Source organism: Scyliorhinus torazame, chromosome 9 (assembly GCF_047496885.1).
Source record: "Scyliorhinus torazame isolate Kashiwa2021f chromosome 9, sScyTor2.1, whole genome shotgun sequence".
NCBI lineage: Eukaryota > Metazoa > Chordata > Chondrichthyes > Carcharhiniformes > Scyliorhinidae > Scyliorhinus > Scyliorhinus torazame.
The window spans coordinates 75309005-75335463 of record NC_092715.1 but is presented as its reverse complement, the minus strand read 5'-3'; the positions used below and the strand labels follow the sequence as shown (position 1 = coordinate 75335463).

The 26459-nt window shown below is 49.1% G+C and overlaps 1 protein-coding gene across 2 annotated transcripts in view; it reads left to right on the top strand.

Annotated features, from left to right (window-relative positions):
* The window catches only part of gtf2h2 (general transcription factor IIH, polypeptide 2), an 86398-nt gene that overhangs the window by 8193 nt on the left and 51746 nt on the right, over positions 1-26459 (top strand). For both annotated transcript variants that reach the window (XM_072516158.1, XM_072516157.1), the window contains exons 2-5: positions 3342-3428; positions 16589-16666; positions 16952-16988; positions 23591-23677. In XM_072516158.1, coding sequence (XP_072372259.1) covers positions 3373-3428; positions 16589-16666; positions 16952-16988; positions 23591-23677 — 258 coding nt within the window. In that variant the 5' untranslated portion in view covers positions 3342-3372. The remainder of the gene's footprint in view (positions 1-3341; positions 3429-16588; positions 16667-16951; positions 16989-23590; positions 23678-26459) is intronic.

Sequence of the window (26459 nt, the reverse complement as noted above, 5' to 3'; positions counted from 1 at the left end):
GGACGGGGGCTATGGGCTGCGGGGTTGTGGACGGGGGCTATGGGCTGCGGGGTTGTGGACGGGGGCTATGGGCTGCGGGGTTGGGGACGGGGGCTCTGGGCTGCGGGATTGTGGACAGGGGCTATGGGCTGCGGGGTTGGGGATCGGGGCTACGGGCTGCGGGGTTGTGGATGGGGGCTATGGGCTTGGGACGGGGTCTGCGCGGTTGGGGCTGGGGACGGGGGCGTTGGGCTGTGGGGTTTGGGACTGGGGCTATGGTCTGCGGGGCTGGGGACGGGGGCTACGGGCTGCGGGGTTGGGGTCGGGGGCGATGGGCTGCGGGGTTGGGGACGGGGGCTATGGGATGCGGTGTTGGGGACGGGGGCGATGGGCTGCGGGGTTAGGGACGGGGGCTATTGGCTGCGGAGTAGGGGACGGGGGCTATGGGCTGCGGGGTTGTGGACGGGGGCTATGGGCTGCGGGGTTGTGGACGGGGGCTATGGGCTGCGGGGTTGGGGACGGGGGCTCTGGGCTGCGGGGTTGTGGACGGGGGCTATGGGCTGCGGGGTTGGGGATCGGGGCTACGGGCTGCGGGGTTGTGGATGGGGGCTATGGGCTTGGGACGGGGTCTGCGCGGTTGGGGCTGGGGACGGGGGCGTTGGGCTGTGGGGTTTGGGACTGGGGCTATGGGCTGCGGGGTTGGGGACGCGGCTATGGGATGCGGGGTTGGGGACCGGGGCTATGGGCTGCGGGGTTGTGGATGGGGGCTACGCGCTGGGGATGGAGGCTATGGGCTGCGGGGATAGCGACGGGGGCTATGGGCTGCGGGATTTGTGTCGGGGGCTGCGGGGTTGGGGACGGGAGCTGTGGGTTTGGGGACGGGGGGCTATGGGGTTGGGGACTGGGGGCTGTGGTGTTGGGGACGGGTGGCTGTGGTGTTGGGGACGGGTGGCTGTGGTGTTGGGGACGGGGGGCTGTGGGGTTGGGGACGGGGGGCTGTGGGGTTGGGGACGGGGGGCTGTGGGGTTGGGGACGGGGGGCTGTGGGGTTGGGGACGGGGGGCTGTGGGGTTGGGGACGGGGGGCTGTGGGGTTGGGGACGGGGGGCTGTGGGGTTGGGGACGGGGGCTGCGGTGTTGGGGGCTGCGGGGTTGGGGTCGGGGGCTATGGGCTGCGGGGTTGGGCTCGGGGGCTATGGGCTGCGGGGTTGGGTACGGACACTATGGGCTGCGGAATTGGGGACGGGGGCTCTTGGCTGCGGGGTTAAGGACGAGGGCTCTGGGGTTGGCGATGGGGGCTATGGCTGCGGGGTTGGGGACGGGGGCTATGGACTGCGGGGTTGGGGACGGGGTCTATGGGCTGCGGGGTTGGGGACGGGGCCTATGGGCTCCGGGGTTGGGGACGGGGCCAATGGGCTGCGGGGTTGGAGAGCGGGGCTATGGGCTGCGGGGTTGTGGATGGGGACTATGGGCTGCGGGGTTGTGGACGGGGGCTATGGGCTGGGGACGGGGGCTGTGGGGTTGGGAACGGGGGCGTTGGGCTGTGGGGTTGGGGACGGGGGCTATGGGCAGCGGGGTTGGGGACGGGGGCTATGGGCAGCGGGGTTGGTGATCGGGGCTATGGGCTGCATGGTTGTGGACGGGGCCTATGGGCTGCGGGGCTTGGGACGGGGGAAATGGGTTGCGGGGCTAGGGACGGGGGCTATGGGCTGCGAGGTTGGGAACGCGGCTATCGGCTGCGGGGTTGGTGATCGGGGCTATGGGCTGCGTGGTTGTGGATGGGGCTTTTTGGGCTGCGGGGCTTGGGACGAGGGCTATGGGCTGCGGGGTTGGGGACGGGGGAAATGGGTTGCGGGGCTAGGGACGGGGGCTATGGGCTGCGAGGTTGGGAACGCGGCTATCGGCTGCGGGGTTGGTGATCGGGGCTATGGGCTGCGTGGTTGTGGATGGGGCTTTTTGGGCTGCGGGGCTTGGGACGAGGGCTATGGGCTGCGGGGTTGGGGACGGGGGCTATGGGTTGCGGGGTTGGGGACGGTGGCTATAAGCTGCGGGGTTGGGGACGGGGGCTATGGGCTGCGCTGTTGGGGCCGGGGGCTATGGGCTGTGGGGTTGGGGATGGGGGCTATGGGCTGCGGGGTTGGGGACGGAGCTGCGGGGTTGGGGACGGGGGCTATGGGCTGCGGGGTTGGGAACGGGGGCTATGGGCTGCGGAGTTGGGGACGGGGGCTGTAGGCTGCGGGGTTGGGGCGGGGGCTGCAGGGTTGGGGCGGGGGCTGCGGGGTTGGGGAGGGGGCTGCGGGGTTGGGGATGGGGTCGATGGGCTACGGTGTTTGGGACGGAGGCTATGGGCTGCGTGGTTGGGGACGGGGGTTATGGGCTGCGGGGACGGGGGCTATGGGCTTTGGGGACGCGGCTGTGGGCTTTGGGGACGGGGGCTATGGGCTGCGGAGTTGGGGACGGGGGCTGCGGGGTTGGAGAAGGGGGCTATGGGCTGCGGGGGTGGGGACCGTGGCTATGGGCTGCGAGGTTGGGGATTGGGGCTATGGGCTGCGGGGATAGGGACGGGGGCTATGGGCTGCGGGGTTGGAGTCGGGAACTATGGGCTGCTGGGTTGGGGTCGAGGGCTGTGGGGTTGGGGTCGGGGGCTGTGGGGTTGGGGTCGGGGGCTGTGGGGTTGGGGTCGGGGGCTGTGGGGTTGGGGACGGAGGCTGTGGGGTTGGGGATGGGGGCTGCGGGGTTGGGGGCTATGGGCTGCAGGGTTGGGGATGGGGACTATGGGCTGCGGGGTTGGGGGCGGGGGCTATGGGCTGCGGGGTTAGGGACGGGGGCTGTGGGGATGGGGGCGATGGGCTGCGGGGTTGCGAACGGGGACTATGGGCTGCGGGGTTGGGGACGGGGATTATAGGCTGCGGGGTTGGCGATGGGGGCTATGGGCTGCGGGGTTAGGGACGGGGGTTGCGGGGTTGGGGACGGGGGCTGCGGGGTTAGGGATGGGGTCTGTGGGCTGCGGGGTTAGAGATTCGGGCTATGGGCTGCGGGGTTGGGGACGGGGGCTGCGGGGTTGGGGACGGGGACTATAGGCTGCGGGGTTGGGGACGGGGACTATGGGCTGCGGGGTTGGGGGAGGGGGCTGCGGGGTTGGGGAGGGGGTCTGCGGGGTTGGGGACGGGGGCAATGGGCTGCGGGGTTGGGGGCTGTGGGGTTGGGGAGTTGTGTATATTTGGGCTTCTGTTAATTTCTCCATTTCTCGAGTGACTGTATGGTGAATGAAGTGCACTGTTAAAGTCTGGTGGCGTGGGGAGCATGATGGTTATTGTTTGTGGGCAGTACAATGTTTAGTAATCATTTTTATTTTATTTTAAAGGTAATCGTTATCAAACAAAGCCCCTGAAAAAATGTATGATGAATCAGAAAAAACCAAACGTTGGGAAGGAGGCTATGAACGGACTTGGTATGTGTTTAAAAATTGACAATTTCCACGCAATCTTTAATATTGCCACCTGATGTTTAAATCCACATTTGCAGGTAGATATGGGGCCCATTTAATATCTCATCTGAAAGATGGTACATTCAAGACATTAGTCTAAATTAGGGTCATTGTACATGTGTGTAGATTCGGACCTCTCTGGATGACAAAGGGGAGAAAGAGGTTAAGGTGACAAAGAATCTTAGAATCATAGAATTTGCAGTGCAGAAGGAGGCCACTCGGCCCATCGAATCTGCACCGGCCCTTGGAAAGAGCACCCTACTTAAGCCCACGCCTCCACCCTATCCCCGTAACCCAGTAACCCCAACTAACCTTTTTGGACACTAAGGGCAATCTATCATGGCCAATCCACCTAACCTGCACATCTTTGGACTGTGGGAGGAAACCAGAGCACCCGGAGGATACCCACACAGACACGAGGAGAACGTGCAGACTCCGCACAGACAGTGCCCCAAGCCGGGAATTGAACCTGGGACCCTGGAGCTGTGAAGCAAATGTGCTACCATGCTTGTAGCATAATGAGGTGTTCAGGTGGACAATGTAACCGAGAACCTGGCTGAATACAGAAGGTTCAGAGGGGAAGTGAAAACACGAATGAGAGAAGTATGAAAAGAGATTGACAGTGATATAAAAGGTAATCCCGAAGGTTTCTAATAGCATATAAATAGTAAAAGGAGAAGTAAGGCTGATTTGGGACCAAATATGAGATTTATGCACAGAGGGCTGGGGCATGGGGTATTAAATGAATACTTTGCACCTGTCTCTACAAAGAAGAAGGTGCTACCCAGGTCACAGTGAAAGAGGAGGTAATTCAGATACTAGAAATGTTTAAAATTGATGAGGGGGTGATGAACATAGAACAGGACAGCACAGTACAGGCCCTTCAGCCCACGATGTTGTGCCGACCATTTATCCTAATCTAAGATCAACCTAACCAACACCCCTTCAATTTACTGCTGTCCATGTGCCTGCCTAAGAGTCGCTTAAATGTCCCTAATGACTCTGACTCCACCACCTCCGCTGGCAGTGCATTCCACACACCCAGCATTCTCTATATAAAGAACCTACCTCTGACATCTCCCCTATACCTTCCTCCAATCACCTTAAAATTATGTCCCCTCGTGACAGCCATTTCCACCCGGGGAAAAGTCTCTGGCTATCCACTCTATCTATGCCTCTTATCACCTTGTACACCTCTATGAAATCACCTCTCTGCCTTCTTCGCTCCAGTGAGAAAAGCCCTAGCCCCCTCAACCTTTCTTCTTAAGACATGCCCTCCAGTCCAGGCAGCTTCCTGGTAAATCCCCTCTGTATCCTCTCCAAAGCATCCACATCCTTCCTATAATGAGGCCACCAGAACTGGACACAATATTCCAAGTGTAGTCTAACTAGAGTATTATAAAGCTGCAGCAAAACCTCGCGGCTCTTAAACTCAATCCCCCCTGTTTATGAAAGCCAACACACCATATGTCTTCTTAACAATCCTATCAACCTGGGTGGCAACTTTGAGTGATCTATGTACGTGGACCCCAAGATCCCTCTGTTCCTCCACACTGCCAAGAATCTTGCCTTTAACCCTGTATTCAGCATTCAAATTCGACCTTCCAAAATGAATCACTTCACATTTATCAAGGTTGAACTCCATCTGCCACTTCTCAGCCCAGCTCTGCATCCTGTCAATGTCCTGTTGTAACCTGCATCAACCCTCAACACTATCTACAACTCCCCCAACCTTCGTGTCATCGGCAAACTTACTATCCCACCCTTCCACTTCCTCATCCAAGTCATTTATAAAAACCACAAAGAGCAGAGGTCCCAGAACAGATCCTTGCGGGACATCACTGGTCACCGACTTCCAGGCGGAATACTTTCCATCCACTACTGCTCGCTGTCTTCTTTTGGCCAGCCAATTCTGTATGGGAAGACAGCCAAATTTCCCTGTATCCCATGCCCCCTAACTTTCTGAATGAGCCTATCATGGGGAACCTTATCAAATGCCTTGCTGAAATCAATATACACCACATCCACTGCCTGACCTTCGTCACATCCTCAAAGAATTTGATGAGGCTTGTGAGGCATGACCTGCCCCTCACAAAGCCATGCAGACTATCCTTAATCAAACTATATTTTTCTAAATAATCATAAATCCTATCTCTCAGAATCCTTTCCAATATTTTGATCACCACAGACGTAATACTGATGGGTCTGTAATTCCCAGGGATTTCCCTGTTCCCGTTCTTGAACAGGGGAACAACATTCGCCTCCCTCCAATCATCCGGTACTACTCCAGTGGAGAGTGAGGACGCAAAGAGCATCGCCAACGGCGCAGCAATCTCCTCCCTCGCTTCCCGTAGTAACCTTTGGTATATCCCGTCAGGCCCAGGGGATTTATCGATCCTGATGCTTTTCAAAATTTCCAGCACATTCTCCTTCTTAATATCAACTTGTGCGAGTCTATTAACCTGGTTCACCCTGTTCTCATGAGCAACAAGGTCCCTCTCTCTTGTGAATACTGAAGCAAAATATTCATTTGGGGACTCCCCCATCTCCTCAGACTCTAGGCACAAGTTCCCTCCACTATCCCTGATCGGCCCTATTCTCACTCTGATCATCCTCTTATTTCTCACAAGTGTAGAACGCCTTGGGGTTTCCCCGAATCCTTCCCGCCAGGGCTTTTTCATGCCCCCTTCTAGCTCTCCTCAGTCCATTTTTTAGTTCCTTCCTGGATACCTTGTAACCCTCTAGAGCCGAGTCAGATCCTTGCTTCCTCAACCTTACGTAAGCTTCCTTCTTCCTCTTGACTCGAAGCTCCACTTCTCTTTTCATCCAAGGCTCCTTCACCTTACCATTCCTTCCTCGTCTCAGTGGGACAAAACTATCCAGCACTCGCAGCAAGTGCTCATTAAATAATCCCCACATTACTGTTGTGCATTTCCCCAAAAACAATTGTTCCCACTTTATGCTCCTCAGCTCCTATCTAAGAGCAGTATCATTTCCACTCCCCCAATTAAATACCTTCCCATACAATGTGCTCCTAGCCCTCTCCATGACTATGGTAAAGGTCAAAGAATTGTGGTCACTGTCAGTTAAATGCTCTCCCACCGAGACATCTGACACCTGGTTCGTTGCCGAGCACCAAGTCCAACATGGCCCCCTAGTCGGCCTATCTACATGCTGAGTCAGGAATCCTTCCTATACACACCTGACAAAATCTGCTCCATCCAAACCATTTGCACTTAGGAGGTTCCAGTCAATATTAGGGAAGTTGAAGTCACCCATGACAACAACTCTGTTACTTCTGCACTTTTCCAAGATCTGCCGCCCAATCTGTTCCTCCATCTCTCTGCTGCTTTTGGGGGTCTATAGAAAACTCCCAATAAAGTGATTGTTCCTTTCTTGTTTCTGACTTCCACCCATACTGACTCAGTAGACAAACACTCCTCAACTACCTCCTTTTCTGCAACTGTGATGCACTCCCTAATTAACAGTGCCACTCCCCTCCTCTTTTACATCCCTCCCTATTCATCTGAAAACATCTAAACCCCGGAACATCTAACAACCATTCCTGCCCCTGTGAAATCAATCTCTCCGTAATGAAATGAATGAAAATCGCTTATTGTCACAAGTAGGCTTCAAAATGAAGTTACTGTGAAAAGCCCCTAGTCGCCACATTTCCACCACCTGTTCGGGGAGGCTGGTACGGGAATTGAACCTGTGCTGCTGGCCTTGGTCTGCTTTACAAGCCAACTATTTAGCCCACTGTGCTAAACCAGCCCAGATATTGGATAAGCTGTCTGTACTTAAAATTGACAAGGCACCACAACTGGATGAGATGCACCCAAGGATATTGAGGGAAGTGAGAGTGGAAATTGCAGAAGCACTGGCCATAATTTTCCGATCTTCCTTAGACTCCAGTATGGTGCCAGAGGACTGGGGAATTGCAAATGTTACACCCTTGTTCCAAAAAGGGTGTAAGGTAAACCTAGCAGCTACAAGCCAATCAGTTTAACCTCTTGGTGGGGAAGCTTTGGAAAAGATAGTTCAAGACAAATTTAAAAATAATAATAATCGCTTATTGTCACAAGTAGGCGTCAATGAAGTTACTGTGAAAAGCCCCTAGTCACCACATTCCGGTGCCTGTTCAGGGAGGCCGGTACGGGAATTGAACCCACGATGCTGGCATTGTTCTGCATTACAAGCCAGCTGTTTAGCCCACTGTGCATAGTCACTTGGGCAAATGCATGTTAATGAAGGAAAGCCACATGGATTTGTTAAGTGCAAATTGTGTTTACTTAATTTGCTGGATTTTTCTGATAAAATACCACATAACAGAATTGTGGGTAAAGTTATTCCACATGGAATTAAAGGGCCAATACCAACATGGATACAAAATTGACTGAGTTACAGGAAACAGTAAGTGTTCGCACCCAAAGAACAAAGAACAATACAGCACAGGAACAGGCCCTTCGGCCCTCCAAGCCTGTGCCGATCACGTGTCCTATCGAGACCAACCGCCTGTATCCTTCTATACCCCGTCTGTTCATGTGCCTATCCAGATAAGTCTTAAAGGTCGCTAAAGTATCTGCCTCAACCACCTCACTTGGCAGTGCATTCCAGGCCACCAACACCCTCTGTGTAAAAAAAACTTCCCCCGCACATCTCCACTGAACCTTTCCCCCCCCTCACCTTGAACTTGTGCCCCCTTGTTTCCAATATCTGGGCTGGTTTAACACAGTGGGCTAAATAGCTGGCTTGTAAAGCAGACGAAGGCCAGCAGCACATGTTCAATTCCCATACCAGCCTCCCCGAACAGGCGGCGGAATGTGGTGACTAGGGGCTTTTCACAGTAACTTCATTTTGAAGCCTACTTGTGGTAATAAGCGATTTTCATTCATTTCAATTCCACCCTGGGAAAAAGCCTCCCAACTGTTCACCCTATTTATACCCCTAATAATTTTATAAACTTCTGTTAGGTCGCCCCTCAGCCTCCGTCTCTCTGGGGAGAATAATCCCAGTTTATTCAATCTCTCCTAATAGCGAATACCCTCCATACCAGGTAACATCCTGATAAACCTTTTCTGTACTCTCTCCAAAGCCTCCATCCCTTGGGATTCCTGAAATTATATTAATGACTAGATCTTGATGTACAGGATACAAGTTCAAAATTGAGGCTGATAAGGCACTTTTGTAAACCATGAGGTGAATGGTGAAGAATTTCAAAAGGACATAGACAGGTTGGTGAATGGGAGATCAATGCAGATGGAAATTTAATGCAAAGAAGTGTGAAATGATTAATTTTGATAGAAAGAATGCATAGAGACAACATAAAATAAAGGATGCAATTTTAAAGGGAGTCAGGAGCAGAGTGTCCTGGATGTATACAAGCATAAATCATTAGAGATGGTCGGACAGATTGAAAGAGTGGTTAATAAAGCATCCGGCATCTTGGACATTATCAAAATGCGCATAGAATATAAACGCAAAGAAGTTAGGATTAAACTCCTATAAAGCACTAGCTTGCCCTCAGCTGGAGTATTGCGTCTACTCGGCACCACACTTTAGAAAAATGGCTTTAGAGAGACTGCAATCCCGGGGCTGAGCAACTTCAGTATGTAGATAGATTAGAGAAGTTGGGATGTTTTCCTAGGAGAAGAGAAGATTGGGAGGAAATGTGATAGAGGTATATGCTGGCTCAGCCAGTGTTGCCTACAACCCATTAACAAATTTTAAAAAAAATGAGCGGTCTGGATAGAGTAGGTGGAGAAAACATATTCCCACTGATGGAGGAATTGAGAACGAAAGGGCACAGATTTAAAGTAACTGGCAAAAGAAGCAATGGCAATATGAGAAAAAAGATGTGCAGAGTAGGTGAATTGGCCATATTAAATTGCCCCTTAAGTGGAAAAAAAATAATTGGGTACTCTAAATTTAAAAAAAAGAGAGATTGTACAGGGCTTCGTGGAGAAAGCAGTGTTGTGGCACTCGGAAAATTTCTTGTGCAAAGAACCTGCTCAGACACAATGGACCAAATAACTTCCTTCTGTGCGGTAACAATTCTGTGATTCACGATTTCTTCAATATTGAATGAAATGCCAATTTGTCTTCTCTGTTTGAGTCTATGTAGAGGCTTAATTGCACAGCTATCTGACTTTGAAGCACTCCTGCTACTAACTGAATGAATAAGCATTCAAAACGTGACATTTATTGTATTTGCTTTATTCAATACCCCATTTTATTTTTTATTTTTTTATTTTAAAAAATATTTTATTGAAAATTTTTGGCCAACCATCACAGTACATTGTGTATCCTTTACACAGTAATATCACAATATAAATAACAATGGCCAGTTTTATAAACAAGAAATAAATAATATATAAACAAAAACCAAAACAAAACTAAATGGCAACTGCCTTGTCCCAAATAAATATTCTCCAAAAATATGTTTTAACCGTCCAATATACAATTATCTATAACAACAACCTATACATATTATACTCATATACTTATATATTAACATCCCTGAGAATCCCTCTGGTTCCTCTTTCCCCCCCCCCCCCCCCCCTGGTTGCTGCTGCTGTCTTCTTCTTTTCCATTCCCTCTATCTTTCTGTGAGGTATTCGACGAACGGTTGCCACCGCCTGGTGAACCCTTGAGCTGATCCCCTTAGGACGAACTTAATCCGTTCCAGCTTTATAAACCCTGCCATGTCATTTATCCAGGTCTCCACACCCGGGGGCTTGGCTTCCTTCCACATCAACAGTATCCTGCGCCGGGCTACTAGGGACGCAAAGGCCAAAACATCAGCCTCTTTCGCCTCCTGCACTCCCGGCTCTTCTGCAACCCCGAATATAGCCAACCCCCAGCTTGGTTCGACCTGAACATAGAACATAGAACATAGAACAATACAGCGCAGTACAGGCCCTTCGGCCCACGATGTTGCACCGAAACAAAAGCCATCTAACCTACACTATGCCATTATCATCCATATGTTTATCCAATAAACTTTTAAATGCCCTCAATGTTGGCGAGTTCACTACTGTAGCAGGTAGGGCATTCCACGGCCTCACTACTCTTTGCGTAAAGAACCTACCTCTGACCTCTGTCCTATATCTATTACCCCTCAGTTTAAAGCTATGTCCCCTCGTGCCAGCCATATCCATCCGCGGGAGAAGGCTCTCACTGTCCACCCTATCCAACCCCCTGATCATTTTGTATGCCTCTATTAAGTCTCCTCTTAACCTTCTTCTCTCCAACGAAAACAACCTCAAGTCCATCAGCCTTTCCTCATAAGATTTTCCCTCCATACCAGGCAACATCCTGGTAAATCTCCTCTGCACCCGCTCCAAAGCCTCCACGTCCTTCCTATAATGCGGTGACCAGAACTGTACGCAATACTCCAAATGCGGCCGGACCAGAGTTCTGTACAGCTGCAACATGACCTCCCGACTCCGGAACTCAATCCCTCTACCAATAAAGGCCAACACTCCATAGGCCTTCTTCACAACCCTATCAACCTGGGTGGCAACTTTCAGGGATCTATGTACATGGACACCTAGATCCCTCTGCTCATCCACACTTTCAAGAACTTTACCATTAGCCAAATATTCCGCATTCCTGTTATTCCTTCCAAAGTGAATCACCTCACACTTCTCTACATTAAACTCCATTTGCCACCTCTCAGCCCAGCTCTGCAGCTTATCTATATCCCTCTGTAACCTGCTACATCCTTCCACACTATCGACAACACCACCGACTTTAGTATCGTCTGCAAATTTACTCACCCACCCTTCTGCGCCTTCCTCTAGGTCATTGATAAAAATGACAAACAGCAACGGCCCCAGAACAGATCCTTGTGGTACTCCACTTGTGACTGTACTCCATTCTGAACATTTCCCATCAACCACCACCCTCTGTCTTCTTTCAGCTAGACCTGGACCCCCACCACCTTCGAAAGCACCTTTGTCACCCCCACCCAAAACCCCTGTAGTGCCGGACATGACCAGAACATGTGGGTGTGATTCGCTGGGCTTCTCGAGCATTTCGCACACCTATCCTCTACTCCAAAAAATTTACTAAGCTGTGCTCCAGTCATATGCGCCCTGTGTAACACCTTAAATTGTATCAGGCTTAGCCTGGCACACGAGGACGATGAGTTTGCCCTACTTAGGGCATCAGCCCACAGCCCCTCCTCAATCTCCTCCCCCAGCTCTTCTTCCCATTTCCCTTTCAGCTCGTCTACCATAATCTCCCCCTCGTCCCGCATTTCCCTATATATGTGTGATACCTTACCGTCCCCCACCCATGTCTTTGAGATCACTCTGTCCTGCACCTCCTGCGTCGGGAGCTGCGGGGATTCCCTCACCTGTTGCCTCGCAAAAGCTCTCAGTTGCATATACCGGAATGCATTCCCTTGGGGCAACCCATATTTTTCGGCCAGCGCTCCCAAACTTGCAAACGTCCCATCTACAAACAGATCTCTCAATTGTGTTACTCCTGCTCTTTGCCATGTTCCAAATCCCCCATCCATTCTCCCCGGAGCAAACCTATGATTATTTCTTATCGGGGACCACACCGAGGCTCCCGTCTTTCCCCTATGCCGTCTCCATTGCCCCCAAATTTTCAGAGTAGCCACCACCACCGGGCTTGTGGTGTATTTCTTTGGTGAGAACGGCAACGGCGCCGTCACCATGGCTTGTAGGCAAGTCCCCCTACAGGACGCCTTCTCCAATCTCTTCCACGCCGCTCCCTCCTCTTCTCCCATCCACTTACTCACCATTGAGATGTTGGCTGCCCAGTAGTACTCACTCAGGCTCGGTAGCGCCAGCCCCCACCTATCCCTTCTACGCTGCAAAAATCCCTTCCTCACTCTCGGGGTCTTCCCGGCCCACACAAAACTCATGATACTCTTCTCAATCCTTTTGAAAAAAGCCTTTGTGATCACCACCGGGAGGCACTGAAACACAAAGAGGAATCTCGGGAGGGCCACCATTCTAACCGCTTGTACCCTCCCTGCCAGTGACAGGGATACCATGTCCCATCTCTTGAAGTCCTCCTCCATCTGTTCCACCAACCGCGTTAAGTTTAACCTATGCAATGTACCCCAATTCTTGGCTATCTGGATCCCCAAGTAGCGAAAGTCCCTTGTTACCTTCCTCAGCGGTAAGTCCTCTATTTCTCTGCTCTGCTCCCCTGGATGCACCACAAACAGCTCACTTTTCCCCATGTTCAGCTTATATCCTGAAAATTCTCCAAACTCCCCAAGTATCCGCATTATCTCTGGCATCCCCTCCGCCGGGTCCGCCACATACACCAATAAATCGTCCGCGTAAAGAGATACCCGGTGTTCCTCTCCTCCCCTGAGTACTCCCCTCCATTACCTGGAACCCCTCAATGCTATTGCCAGGGGCTCAATCGCCAGTGCAAACAATAATGGGGACAGAGGACATCCCTGCCTCGTCCCTCTATGGAGCCGAAAATACGCAGACCCCCGTCCATTCGTGACCACACTCGCCATCGGGGCCCTATACAGCAGCTGTACCCATCTAATATACTCATCTCCAAAGCCAAATCTCCTCAACACCTCCCACAAATAATCCCACTCCACTCTATCAAATGCTTTCTCGGCATCCATCGCCACCACTATCTCCGCTTCCCCCTCTGGTGGGGGCATCATCATTACCCCTAGCAGCCTCCGTATATTCGTATTCAGCTGTCTCCCCTTCACAAACCCAGTTTGGTCCTCATGGACTACCCCCGGGACACAATCCTCTATCCTCATTGCCATTACCTTGGCCAGAATCTTAGCGTCTACATTTAGGAGGGAAATAGGTCTATAGGACCCGCATTGCAGCGGGTCTTTTTCCTTCTTTAGGAGAAGCGATATCGTTGCCTCCGACATAGTCGGGGGCAGCTGTCCCCTTTCCTTCGCCTCATTAAAGGTTCTCATCAGTATCTGGGCAAGCAAGTCCACATTTTCCCTATAAAATTCGACTGGAAATCCATCCGGTCCCGGAGCCTTCCCCGCCTGCATACTCCTAATTCCTTTCACTACTTCCTCTATCTCGATCTGTGCTCCCAGTCCCACCCTCTCCTGCTCCTCCACCTTAGGAAATTCCAGCCGGTCCAGGAAGCACATCATTCTCTCCTTCCCATCTGGGGGCCGAGCTTCATATAATCTTTTATAGAACGCCTTGAACACTCCATTCACTCTCTCCGCTCCCCGCCCTGTCTCTCCTTCCTCATCCCTCACTCCCCCTATTTTCCTCGCTGCTCCCCTTTTCCTCAATTGATGGGCCAGCAACCTGCTCGCCTTCTCCCCATACTCATACTGTACACCCTGTGCCTTCCTCCACTGTGCTTCTGCAGTACCCGTTGTCAGCAAGTCAAATTCTACGTGTAACCTTTGCCTTTCCCTGTACAGTCCCTCCTCCGGTGCCTCCACATATTGCCTGTCCACCCTCAGAAGTTCTTGCAGCAACCGCTCCGGTTCCCTACTCTCTTGCTTCCCTTTATGTGCCCTTATTGATATCAGCTCCCCTCTAACCACTGCCTTCAGCGCCTCCCAGACCACTCCCACCTGGACCTCCCCGTTATCATTGAGTTCCAAGTATTTTTCAATGCACCCCCTCACCCTTAGACACACCCCTTCATCTGCCATTAGTCCCATGTCCATTCTCCAGGGTGGACGCCCTTCTGTTTCCTCCCCTATCTCCAAGTCTACCCAATGTGGAGCGTGATCCGAAATGGCTATAGCCGTATACTCCGTCCCCCTCACCTTCGGGATCAACGCCCTTCCCAAGACAAAAAAGTCTATTCGCGAATAAACTTTGTGGACATAGGAGAAAAACGAAAACTCCTTACTCCTAGGTCTGCTAAATCTCCACGGGTCTACTCCTCCCATCTGCTCCATAAAGTCTTTAAGCACCTTGGCTGCAGCCGGCCTCCTTCCAGTCCTGGATCTCGACCTGTCCAGCCCTGTCTCCAGCACCGTATTAAAATCTCCCCCCATTACCAACTTTCCCACCTCTAGGTCCGGGATGCGTCCTAGCATGCGCCTCATAAAATTGACATCATCCCAGTTCGGGGCATATACGTTTACCAAGACCACCGCCTCCCCCTGTAATTTGCCACTCACCATCACGTATCTGCCCCCGCTATCCGCCACTATGGTCTTTGCCTCAAACATAACCCGCTTCCCCACTAGTATAGCCACCCCCCTGTTTTTCGCATCTAGCCCCGAATGAAACACCTGCCCCACCCATCCTTTGCGTAGTCTAACCTGGTCTATAAGTTTCAAGTGCGTCTCTTGTAACATAACCACGTCTGCCTTAAGTTTCTTAATGTGTGCTAGTACTCGTGCCCTCTTTATCGGCCCGTTCAGCCCTCTCACTTTACACGTGATCAACCGGGTTGGGGGGCTTTTTACCAACCCCCCCCTTGTCGATTAGCCATCCCCTTTTTCCAGCTCCTCACCCGGTTCCCACGCAGCTGTGTCCCACCCAGGCGGCGCCCCCCCCCCGCCCACCCCACCCCATTCCGGCTCCCCCCTCTCCCCAGCAGCAGCAACCCAGTAACTCCCCCCTCCCACCCCCCCCGCTAGATCCCCCACTAGCGTAGTTACACCCCCCATGTTGCTCCCAGAAGTCAGCAAACTCTGGCCGACCTCGGCTTCCCCCCGTGACCTCGGCTCGCACCGCGCGACGCCCCCTCCTTCCTGCTTCCCTATTCCCGCCATGATTATCATAGCGCAGGAACAAAGCCCGCGCTTCCCTTTTGGCGCCGCCCCCCATGGCCAATGCCCCCTCTCCTCCACCTCCCTTCCTCCCTCCACCACCACCTGTGGAAGAGAGAAAAGTTACCGCATCGCAGGATTAATAACATAAAACTCATCTTTCCCCCCCTTTTCCCCCCCCCCTTCGCCCCCCATAGTCGCCCCACCACTTTGTTTCAAACGTTCTTTTTTAGTAACCCGCTTATTCCAGTTTTTCTTCCACAATAAAAGTCCACGCCTCATCCGCCGTCTCAAAGTAGTGGTGCCTCCCTTGATATGTGACCCACAGTCTTGCCGGTTGTAGCATTCCAAATTTTATCTTCTTTTTGTGAAGTACCGCCTTTGCCCGATTAAAGCTCGCCCTCCTTCTCGCCACCTCCGCACTCCAGTCTTGATATACGCGGATCACCGCATTCTCCCACCTACTGCTCCGAGTTTTCTTTGCCCATCTAAGGACCATCTCTTTGTCCTTAAAACGGAGGAATCTCATCACTATGGCTCTAGGAATTTCTCCTGCTCTCGGTCCTCGCGCCATCACTCGGTATGCTCCCTCCACCTCCAGCGGACCCGCCGGGGCCTCCGCTCCCATTAACGAGTGCAGCATCGTGCTCACATATGCCCCGACGTCTGCTCCTTCTGCACCTTCAGGAAGACCAAGAATCCTTAAATTATTCCTCCTCGCGTTATTCTCCAGCACCTCCAATCTTTCCACACATCGTTTATGGTGTGCCTCGTGCATCTCCGTCTTCACCACCAGGCCCTGTATATCGTCCTCGTTCTCGGCAGCCTTTGCCTTCACGACCCGAAGCTCCCGCTCCTGGGTCTTTTGCTCATCCTTTAGCCCTTCGATCGCCTGTAATATCGGGGCCAACAGCTCCTTCTTCATCTCCTTTTTAAGCTCTTCCACGCAGCGTTTCAAAAACTCGTGTTATTCAGGGCCCCATATTAAACTGCCACCTTCCGACGCCATCTTGGTTTTTGCTTGCCTTCCTTGCCGCTGCTCTAAAGGATCCACCGCAATCCGGCTACTTTCCTCTCCTTTTTCCATCCGTATCCAGGGGGGATTCCCTTCTGGTTTACCGCACAGTGCTTTTAGCCGTTAAAATTGCAGTTGGGGCTCTTATTAAGAGCCCAAAAGTCCGTTCCACCGGGAGCTGCCGAAACGTGTGACTTAGCTGGTCATCGCCGCACCCGGAAGTTCAATACCCCATTTTAAATGATGGTAGCCGATTTGGATGGTCCTACATACCGCCTTTGAATGTCTTTTCTAACCAAGTGAAGCTTTGTCTTTGCTTGGATTGCCTTGCATCAATATTCAAAATTCCTCCCAACTACCTGTTCCTTTTATTTGCAGGGAAGTCCTTAAAGAAGATGAATCAGGTTCTCTTAAAGCTACTGTTGATGATCTTCTCTTCAAAGAAAAAAGAAAAAGGTAATCCGAGTCCAAATTAATATGTTCTTGTTCACTGAAGTGCAATGAGAATAGCTCTTCCAGGGAATTTTGAAGGCATAATGGTCTAATTTTGTATTGTAATATTCTAATTTTCCAAGTCCCTCTTCACTGGTTCTCCAACCAAACACAGTCTTTTTGCTGTATTGCTACCCATTAACCCTTCTTATTTTTAAAAATGAGTCTTTTTAGTCAATGTGCATTTGAGGATCCTGACTTCAATTTCTGTTTCTCTAAGTCATCTTGCCTCTCCTTCCTTCCTTGTAGAGTACTTGAGCAGCATGGACAAGTTCGACTTGGAATGGTAAGTCATTCACATTTTGATCTCTTAATTTGTTGCAGCCACCAAAATCGATTAGTGGATTGTCATTTTTTTCCTGAAAAACAAGAATTATATCAAACTGCAGTTTGCATATTGTAGAAATGCAAAATTGCTGAAATCCACCTTGCCTCAACACCCTGGGTGGCACAGTGGGTTGCACTGCTGCCTCACAGTGCCAGGGATCCGGGTTTAATTCCGGCCTTGGGTGACTGCCTGTGTGGAGTTTTCACGTTCTGCTTGTGCCTGTGTGGGTTTCCTCCCTCAGTCCAAAGATGTGCAAGTTAGGTGGATTGGCCATGCTAAATTGCCCCTTTGTGTCCAAAGATGGGTGAGGTTAGGTGGGGTTCCAGGGTTTTATAAAAATATAAATTTAAAGTACCCAACTATTTTTTCCAATTAAGGGGTAATTTAGCATGGCCAATCCACTTACCCTGCACATCTTTTTGCGTTGGGTTGATACCTACGTAGGCACGGGGAGAATGTGCAAACTCTACACAGACAGTGGTCCGGGACCACCTGGGTTACAGGGTTATGGCGATAAGGAGGGGGTGTGGGCCTATCTAGGGTGCTCTTTTAGGGGTTTGGTGTAGAATCGTTGCTCCAAATGGCCTCCTTCCGCACTGTAGGGATTCTGTGGCTACATCTGCTTGCTGAAGCCCTCATCCATTCCTTGTACCAGTAGACGTGACGATTCCAATGTTCTGTGCTCCATAAGCTTGAGGTCATTTCAAAACTCTTCTGCAGCCTATGTCCTAACTTGCATAATGTCCCATTATTCCATCACCCCTGTCTTCCTGATCTACCTTGTCTCCTAGTTAAGCAACGCCTCTGTTTTAAAATTCTGGTCCTTCTGGGAACAGAGATGGCCAGGCCTGTGAGGAACCCTCTACTGGGGCAGCGGGCTCAGTTTGAACAGATTCAGCCAGGCCTGTGAGGAACCCTCTACTGGGGCAGCGGGCTCAGTTTGAACAGATTCAGCCAGGCCTGTGAGGAACACCTCTACTGGGGCAGCGGGCTCAATTTGAACAGAGACGGCCAGGCCTGTGAGGAACACCTCAACTGGGGCAGCGGGCTCAGTTTGAACAGAGACGGCCAGGCCTGTGGGGAACACCTCTACTGGGGCAGCGGGCTCAGTTTGAAAAAACATCCAGGAGTGACGTCACGGAAAACTGTTAGTTGGTTGGTGAGAAGCTGCTATTAGGGACTGTGCTTTAAATTGCAATAACTAGAGAAACTGATCATTTATATAAATAAGTAACTCCTGAGTTTCAGTAAGGAACACTAGCAGTAAGGAAGCAAAGTTAACTCAAGTCAAAATGAAATAAGGTAATTTGGTAAACAAAGTAAGATGAAGTTCGAGTGCAGAGCTGGGGAGGAAAAAGAGCGTGAGAAAGAGCAAGACTGAGATCGGAGCCAGGAGGATAAAAAGTGTGCAAGAAAAAGTGAGACTGCGAGCGGAGTGTGGCTTGGCGTTTGGAGCTCCGTCAGGATTCAAAAATGACACTGGGCAAGTGGAAGTAGCTTATTGGGTGAGTATGATTGGGTAAGGATTTACTACTTTTATCGCTTGTCGTTTGTGAGGTCTGTAGTTTGTAGTAACAAGGACCATAGAAGAAGGGCCTTAGAATAATTGATATTATCTGATTTTAAGTATCTCCCATAGGTCTATTTAAAGGGGCAAGCCATGGCAGGAGAGCTCAAAGCCATGGTGTGCTCCTCCCATGCCCGGGACTAGCATATATACAGGAAGTGTCTCCAGCTGTAGCTCCTAGAAGCCCGGGTTTCAGAGCTGGAGCAGCAACTGGGGACATTTTCTGTACGCGTGCTGGTCCCAGGCATCCATGAGGTTGAGAGTATCGTGGATAATATATATAGAGAGGTGGTCGCACTGCAGGCTAACATCCCACAGGCAGGAAGGGAATGGTTGCCCATCAGACAGAGCAAGAGGACTAGGCAGGCAGTGCAGGAATTTCCTGTGGCCATTCCTCTGTAAAACAGATATACCACTTTGAATACTGTTGGGGGCAATAGCCTCTCGGGGAAAGCAGCAATAGCCAAATTTGTTGCACCATGGTTAGCTGTGCTGCACAGGAGGGGTAAAAAGTGCGAGAATGCAGTAGTTACAGGGGATTCAATTGTAAGGGGAATTGATAGATGCTTCTGTGGCTGCAAGTGAGACTTCAGGATCGTATGTTGCCTCCCTGGTGCTAGGGTGAAGGATGTCTCAAAGCAGCTGCAGGGCATTCTGGGGGGGGAGGGGGGGCAGAAACAGCCAGTGGTTGTAGTACAATTGGTACAAACAGCATAAATGAAAAGGGGGGTGAGATCCTCAAAGCATAATTTAGGAAGTAAGATGAAAGTAGGGCCTCAAAATTAGTGATGTCAGGATTGCTACCAGTGCCGTGTACTGTCAGAACAGAAATAGCAGGATGTACTGGATGAATACATGGCTGAAGAGATGGTTCGATGGGGAGGGTTTCAGATTCCTGTGGCATTGGACCAGTTTTGGAGCAGGTGCCACCTGTGCAATCTGGACAAGTTACACCTGGACAGGAACAGGATTGATGTCCTAAGGGGAATATTTGCTTGAGTGGTTGGGGAAGGTTTAAATTAAAATGGCAGAGGAATGGGAACCTATGCAAGGAGCCAGAGGAGGGGGAAACATGGTCAAGAACAAAAGACAGAACGAGGAATAAGAAAAGTGCGAGGCAGAGAAATCAAGGGCCAGAATTGAACAGTCACAATGAAAATTAATGGGAACAGGACAAACCTTAAGGCTTTGTGCCTTAATATGTGGAGCATTCACAATAAAGTGGATGAATTAACCATGCAAATATATGTAAACGGGTATGATGTAGTTGGGACTACTGAGACATGGCTGTAGGGTGACCAGGGATGGGAACTTAACATCCTTCAGGGGAATTCAGTATTTAGGAAGGACAGGCAAAAAGGAAAAGGCAGTGGGGTTACATTGCTTTTTAAAGAGGAAATTAGTGCAACAGTGAGGACGGATATTAGCTCCAATGATGTGGAATCTATATGGATAGAGCTGAGAAACATCAAGGAGCAAAAACATGAGTGGGGATTGTATATAGACCCCAGACTGTAGTGGTGTTATTAGGAATGGTATTAAACAGGAAATTAGAAACGCATGCAATAAAGGAACATCTAATTATGGGTGACTTTAATCTGCATATAGATTGGGAAAATCAAATTAGTAACAATACCGTAGAGGAAGAAATCCTGGAGTGTGTATGGGATGGTTTTCTGGACCAATACGTTGAGGAATCAACTAGAGAATAGGCCATCCTAGGCTGAGTATTGTGTAATGAGAAAGAAATCATTGACAATTGTGCGAGGCCCCTTGGAGATGAGTGACCATACTATGACAAAATTCTTCATATTGATGGAGGGTGACGTAGCTGATTCGGAGACGAGGGTCCTGAATCTAAATAAAGAAAACTTTGATGGTATGAGGTGCTAGCTGGCGGTAATGCATTGGAGAATGTTTCTCAAAGGGATGACTGTAGATAGATAACAGCAAACATTCAAAGAGCACATGGGTGAATTGTAATAATTGTTCATTCTTGTCTGGAGCAAAAATAAAATGGGAAAGGTGGCCAAATCATGGCTTACAAGGGAAATTCAAGATAGCATTAGATCCAAGGAAGAAGCATTCAAATTGGGCAGAAAAAACAGCAGAGTAGAGGGTTGGGAACAGTTTAGAATTTGGCAGAGGACAAAGGGACTGATTAAGAAGGGGGGGAAATAGAATACCAGAATAAGCTTGCAGGGAACATAAAAACTGACTGTAAAAACCTCTATAGGTATGTGAGGAGAAAAAGATTAGTGAAGCCAGAAACAGGATTTTATAATAGGGAACAAAGAAATGGCTGACCAATTAAATACTTGTGTTCTGTCTTCACAAAGAAGGACACAAATAATGTACCATAAATGTTGGGGATCACCAGGGTTTAGTGAGAGGGAGGAACTGAAGGACATCAGTATTCGTAGAGAAGTGGATTTGGGAAATTTATGGGATTAAAGTCCGATAAATCTCCAGGGCCCGATAATCTACATTCCCCCGAGTGACCCTAGAAACACTGGATGCATGGTGGTCATCTTCCAAGATTCTATAGACTTTGGAACATTTTCTACGGATTGGAGGGTAGTTAGCGTAACCCCACTATTTAAAAAGGTAGGGAGAGAGAAAACAGGAAATATAAACCAGTAAGCCTAACGTTGGTAGTGGGGAAAATGCTCAAGTCCATTTTGAAAGATGTAATGGTAGTGCACTTGGGAAAACAGTGACAGGATCGACAGAATCAGCATGGATTTACGGAAGGGAAATCCTGCTTGACAAATCTAGTGGAATTCTTCAAGGATGTAACTAGTAGAGTTGATGAGGGGGAACCAGTGGATGTGGTATATTTAGACTTTTAGAAGGCTTTCGACCAAATCCCACATAAGAGAGTAGCATGTAAAATTGAAGTGCATGGGATTGGGGTTAGTATATTGAGATGGATAGAAAACTAGTTGGCAGGCAGGAGTCAAAGAGTAGGAATAAACTGGTTTATTTCCAAATGTCTGGAAGTGATTAGTGGGGTATTGCAATGATCAGTGCTAGGGCCCCAACTATTCACAATATATATATAAATGATTTAGATGAGGGAACTAAATGTAATATCTCCAAATTTGCCGATGACACAAAGCTGGGTTGGAGGGTGAGCTGTGAGAAGGATTCAGAGATGCTTCAGTATGATCTGGACACATTGAGTGAGTGGGCAAAAGCATGGCAAATGCAGTATAATGTGGATAAATGTGAGATTATCCACCATGGTAGCAAAGGCAGATTATTATCTGAATGGGTATAGATTGAGAGAGGAGGGCAGCATGGTGGTGCAGTGGGTTAGCCCTGTTGCCTCACGACGCCGAGGTCCCAGATTCGATCCCAGCTCTGGGTCACTGTCTGGGTGGAGTTTGCACATTCTTCCCATGTTTGCATGGGTTTCGCCCCCACAACCCAAAGATGTGTGCAGGGTAGTTGAATTGGCCACTCTAAATTGCCCCTTACGTGGAAAATATGAATTGGGTCCTCTAAATTTATTTTAAAAAATAGATTGAGAGAGGGGAATATGCAACAAGACCTTGGGTGTCCTTGTATACAGTCGCAGATGGAGCAGACGGTAAAGCAGGCAAATGGTATGTTGGCTTTGAGAGCGAGAGAATTCGCGGACAGGAGCAAGGATATCTTGCTGTAATTGTGCAGGGCTTTGAGACCACACCTGGAATATCGTGTGCAGTTTTGGTCTCCTTATCTGAGGAAGAATGTTCTTGCTATAGAAGGAGTGAGTGCAGGAAAGGTTTAGTAGACCGATTCCTGGAATGGTGGGACTGATGCATGAGGAGAGATTAGGATTATATTCGCTGGAGTTCAGAAGAATGATGGGGATCTCATAGAGACCTATAAAATTCTATTTTTTAAAAAAAAAGTTTTTAAAACTGTGTTTTAGACACAGGGAAAATGTGCAAACTCCACGCAGACAGTCACCACCGTGCCACCCGAGCCCTATAAAATTCTAACAGGACTAGACAGGGTGGATGCAGGAAGGATGTTCCCAGTGGTCCAGAATCTGGGGTCACAGTCTAAGGATGCAGGGTAAACCATTTAGGACTGAGATGTGAGAAATGTCTTCACCCAGAGAGTGGTGAGCCAATGGAATTCGCTACCACAGAAAGCAGTTGAGAACAAAACATTGTATGTTTTCAAGAAGGAGTTGGATATAGTTCTTGGGGCTACATGGATCGAAGGATATGAGGGGAAAGTGGGAACATGTTACTGAGTTGGATGATCAGCCATGATAATGAATGGTGGAGCAGGCCTGAAGGGCCGAATGGCCTACTATTTTTTTTTTTCAATTTAGAGTACCCAATTATTTTTTTCCAATTAAGGGGCAATTTAGCGAGGCCAATCTACCTACCATGCGCATCTTTGGGTTGTGGGGTGAAACCCACGCAGACATGAGAGTGTGCAAACTCCACACGGACAGTGATCCAGGGCCGGGATCGAACCCGGGTCCTCAGCATAGTGAGACAGCAGTGCTAACCGCTACGCCACCATGCGCCCTAGCCTACTCTTTTTTTAATGTTTCTATGGTGTTTGTTTTCAAATTCTTTGATCGTCTTCCCCTTCCCTATCTCTTGTCATCTCATCCAGCTCTGCAACCCTCAGATATTCCAATTCTGGCCTTTTTACCATCCCTAATTGTAATCACTCATCCATTGCATGGCCGTGCCTTCATCTGTAAAGACCCTACGTAAAACACTTGGCCTAACCCTCTCTGTCACTCTCTTCACCTTCGTGCTTCATAAATCCTACTTTTTGGCAGAGCCTTTGGTCACCTGCCTTAATATTATCTCCTTATATAACTTGTTGTCAAACTTTGTTTCGTAATGTTCCTGTGGAGCACCTTGGAACCTTTCATACACTAAAGGCGTTATGTAAATACGATTTGTTGTTATAATTGTAAGATGACTGTATGATGCAGCGTGATTTCCCTTATGTTGACCTTTGAATTTTATAGATGCGGCACTTGTATGTGATAATAGACATGTCAAGATCAATGGAAGATCAGGATTTGAAACCGAATCGACTTACCTCAACATTAAAGGTAAATTAAAAGCATTGTGTTGGGGTCTTCTGATTTTTAGATCAGATCAGACCATTCTCATTTTAATAACACACTTGATGATCCCCCAACATTATAACTTTTAAGTATGAAATCTTCTCTGATTTTTTTTTCTTAAAATTTAGAGTACCTAATTATTTTTTTGCCCAATTATTAAGGGGCAATTTAGTGTCGCCAATCCACCTAACCTGCACATCTTTGGGTTGTGGGGGTGAAACCCACGCAGTCATGGGGAGAATGTGAAACCTCCACACAGACAGTGACCTGGGACCGGGATCAAACCCAGGTCCTCAGCGCTGTAGGCAGCAGTGCTAACCACTGCGACACCGTGACACCCAATCTTCTCTGATTTGTAATTGAAAATGGATGTAACTACTTTTGAGCTTTTGTATTTGACTGACTCATCCGAAATGAACCACCACTTGCCCCTGCACTTCCTTTTGTATTACGTATCCTGATGAATTGATTTGTGTAATACCAGCGCAATTGAGAAAGTTTAGTTCGACTCAAATTGGGAAGCGATAACATTAATGGCTTTGATGGAGCGGCATGATGACACCGTGATTAGCACTGCTGCATCACAGCACCAGCAATCCTGGTTTGATTACAGCCTTGGGTCACTGTCTGTGTGGGGTTTGCGCATTCTCCCCGTGTCTGCGTGGGTTTCCTCCAGGTGCTCTGGTTTCCTTCCACCGTCCAAAGATGTGCAGTTTATGTGGATTGGCTGTGGTAAATTGTCCCTTCGAGTCCAGGGACGTGCAGGTTCGGTGGCGGGGGAGTGGGCCTAGGTATGGTGCTCTTTCATAGTGTCGGTGCAAACTCGATGGGCTGAATAGCCTCCACTGTAGAGATTCTATGGATTTCCTGATTCTGCTCTTGCTGCTCCATACATTTCCATTCATAATATTAAATAAGGAAAATTGCCAGATGGCCCTTGGTGCAGAAGCAAAATTTGCGTAGTAGTTGGAAACAAATTATTTGGGTTACTGAAACCTTAACTGAAGATTTGGCAAACATGATGTTTGTCTTTTTCTGGCTGGAGGAGGAATGGAATTTTAATTTAAAAAACTCATTGATTTTTCAAAAACATAATTTTCCCACTTATGTTGGGGTATAATTCTGTGACTGGTGATAACTGATGTTTGAGGTCAGACCATAATATGAGCAGGATTGTTGGGGTTTAAGATGGACATTGCAGTCGATTAATCCTCTGTTTTTGTTGACATCCAATCCGTGTACTTTCCAACAGACTTGGCGAGGAACACAAACTCTGAATAATTGACTGTCCCCTTTTCTGCCCCCAAACTCATTATGCTGGATCAGTTGTGGCACCTCCACCACAGGCTTGCCTCCGATTAACTAACTCAGCAGTGAATTGGTCCAAACCCGAGAACGCCTGCTTTGTGCGGTTAAAACACACATCACCGAGTGCATTTACTACTTGTAGGGATGCATTGTTTTTTTTTGTTCATGAAATTGTTTGCTTGAATGTGAAAGAGAGAGAGTGGAATACAGGTATTTCACCCTTCTAGGGTTGAGGTCAAAATTGTGAGGAGCTGAACTCTGGGTGTCTCACAATAAGAGAGCATCACAGGTGAGCCTGGTCCTGGCTTAACCCGCAATCTGCACAAGTGCACTGGACAGCACAGGCTTGGGAAAGAACCAGAGATTTCTGGTCTGTTGGGGAATTTTGTCTAGTTAAAATGTTCTGCTTGATGGGCAGCACAACGGCACAGTGGTAGCATTGCTGCCTCATGGCGACGAGGATTCTGGTTCATCCTGGGCCATTGCCTGTGTGGAGTTTGCATAAAGTCTCCTTGCCCTGATGGAATGCATCCCAGGGTACTAAAAGAGATTGCTAGGGAAATTGCAAATGCACTCTTAATAATTTACCAAAATTCACTAGACTCTGGGGTGGTCCCGGCGGATTGGAAAATAGCAAACGTGACACCACTGTTTAAAAAAGGAGGTCAGCTGAAAACAGGTAATTATAGGCCAGTTAGCTTAACTTCGGCAGTAGGGAAGATGCTGGAATCTATCATCAAGCAAGAAATAGCGAGGCATCTGGATGGAAATTGTCTCATTGGACAGACACAGCTTGGGTTCATAAAGGGCAGGTCGTGGAATTTTTGAGGACATTACCAGTGCGGTAGATAACGGCGAGCCAATGGATGTGGTATATCTGGATTTCCAGAAAGCTTTTGACAAGGTGCCACACAAAAGATTGCTGCATAAGATAATGATGCATGGCGTTAAGGGTAAAGTAGAGCGCGGATAGAGGATTGGTTCATAAATAGAAAGCAAAGAGTGGGGATTAATTTGTGTTTCTCTGATTGGCAATCAGTAGCTAGTGGTGTCCTTCAGGGATCAGTGTTGGGCCAACAATTGTTCACAATTTACATAGATGATTTGGAGTTGGGGACCAAGTGCAATGTGTCCAAGTTTGCAGACGACACAAAGAGAGTGGTGAAGCAAAAAGTGCAAAGGATACTGGAAGTCCGCAGAGGGATTTGGATAGCTTAAGTGAATGGGCTAGGGTCTGGCAGATGGAATACAATGTTGACAAATGTGAGCACAGTAAGAAGTCTTACAACACCAGGTTAAATTCCAACAGGTTTGTTTCGAATCACTAGCTTTCGGAGCACTGCTCCTTTCTCGGGTGAATGTGAGACAAATGTGAGGTTATCCATTTTGGTAGGAATAACAGCAAAAGGGATTATTCTCTAAATGATAAAATATTAAAACATGCTGCTGTGCAGAGGGA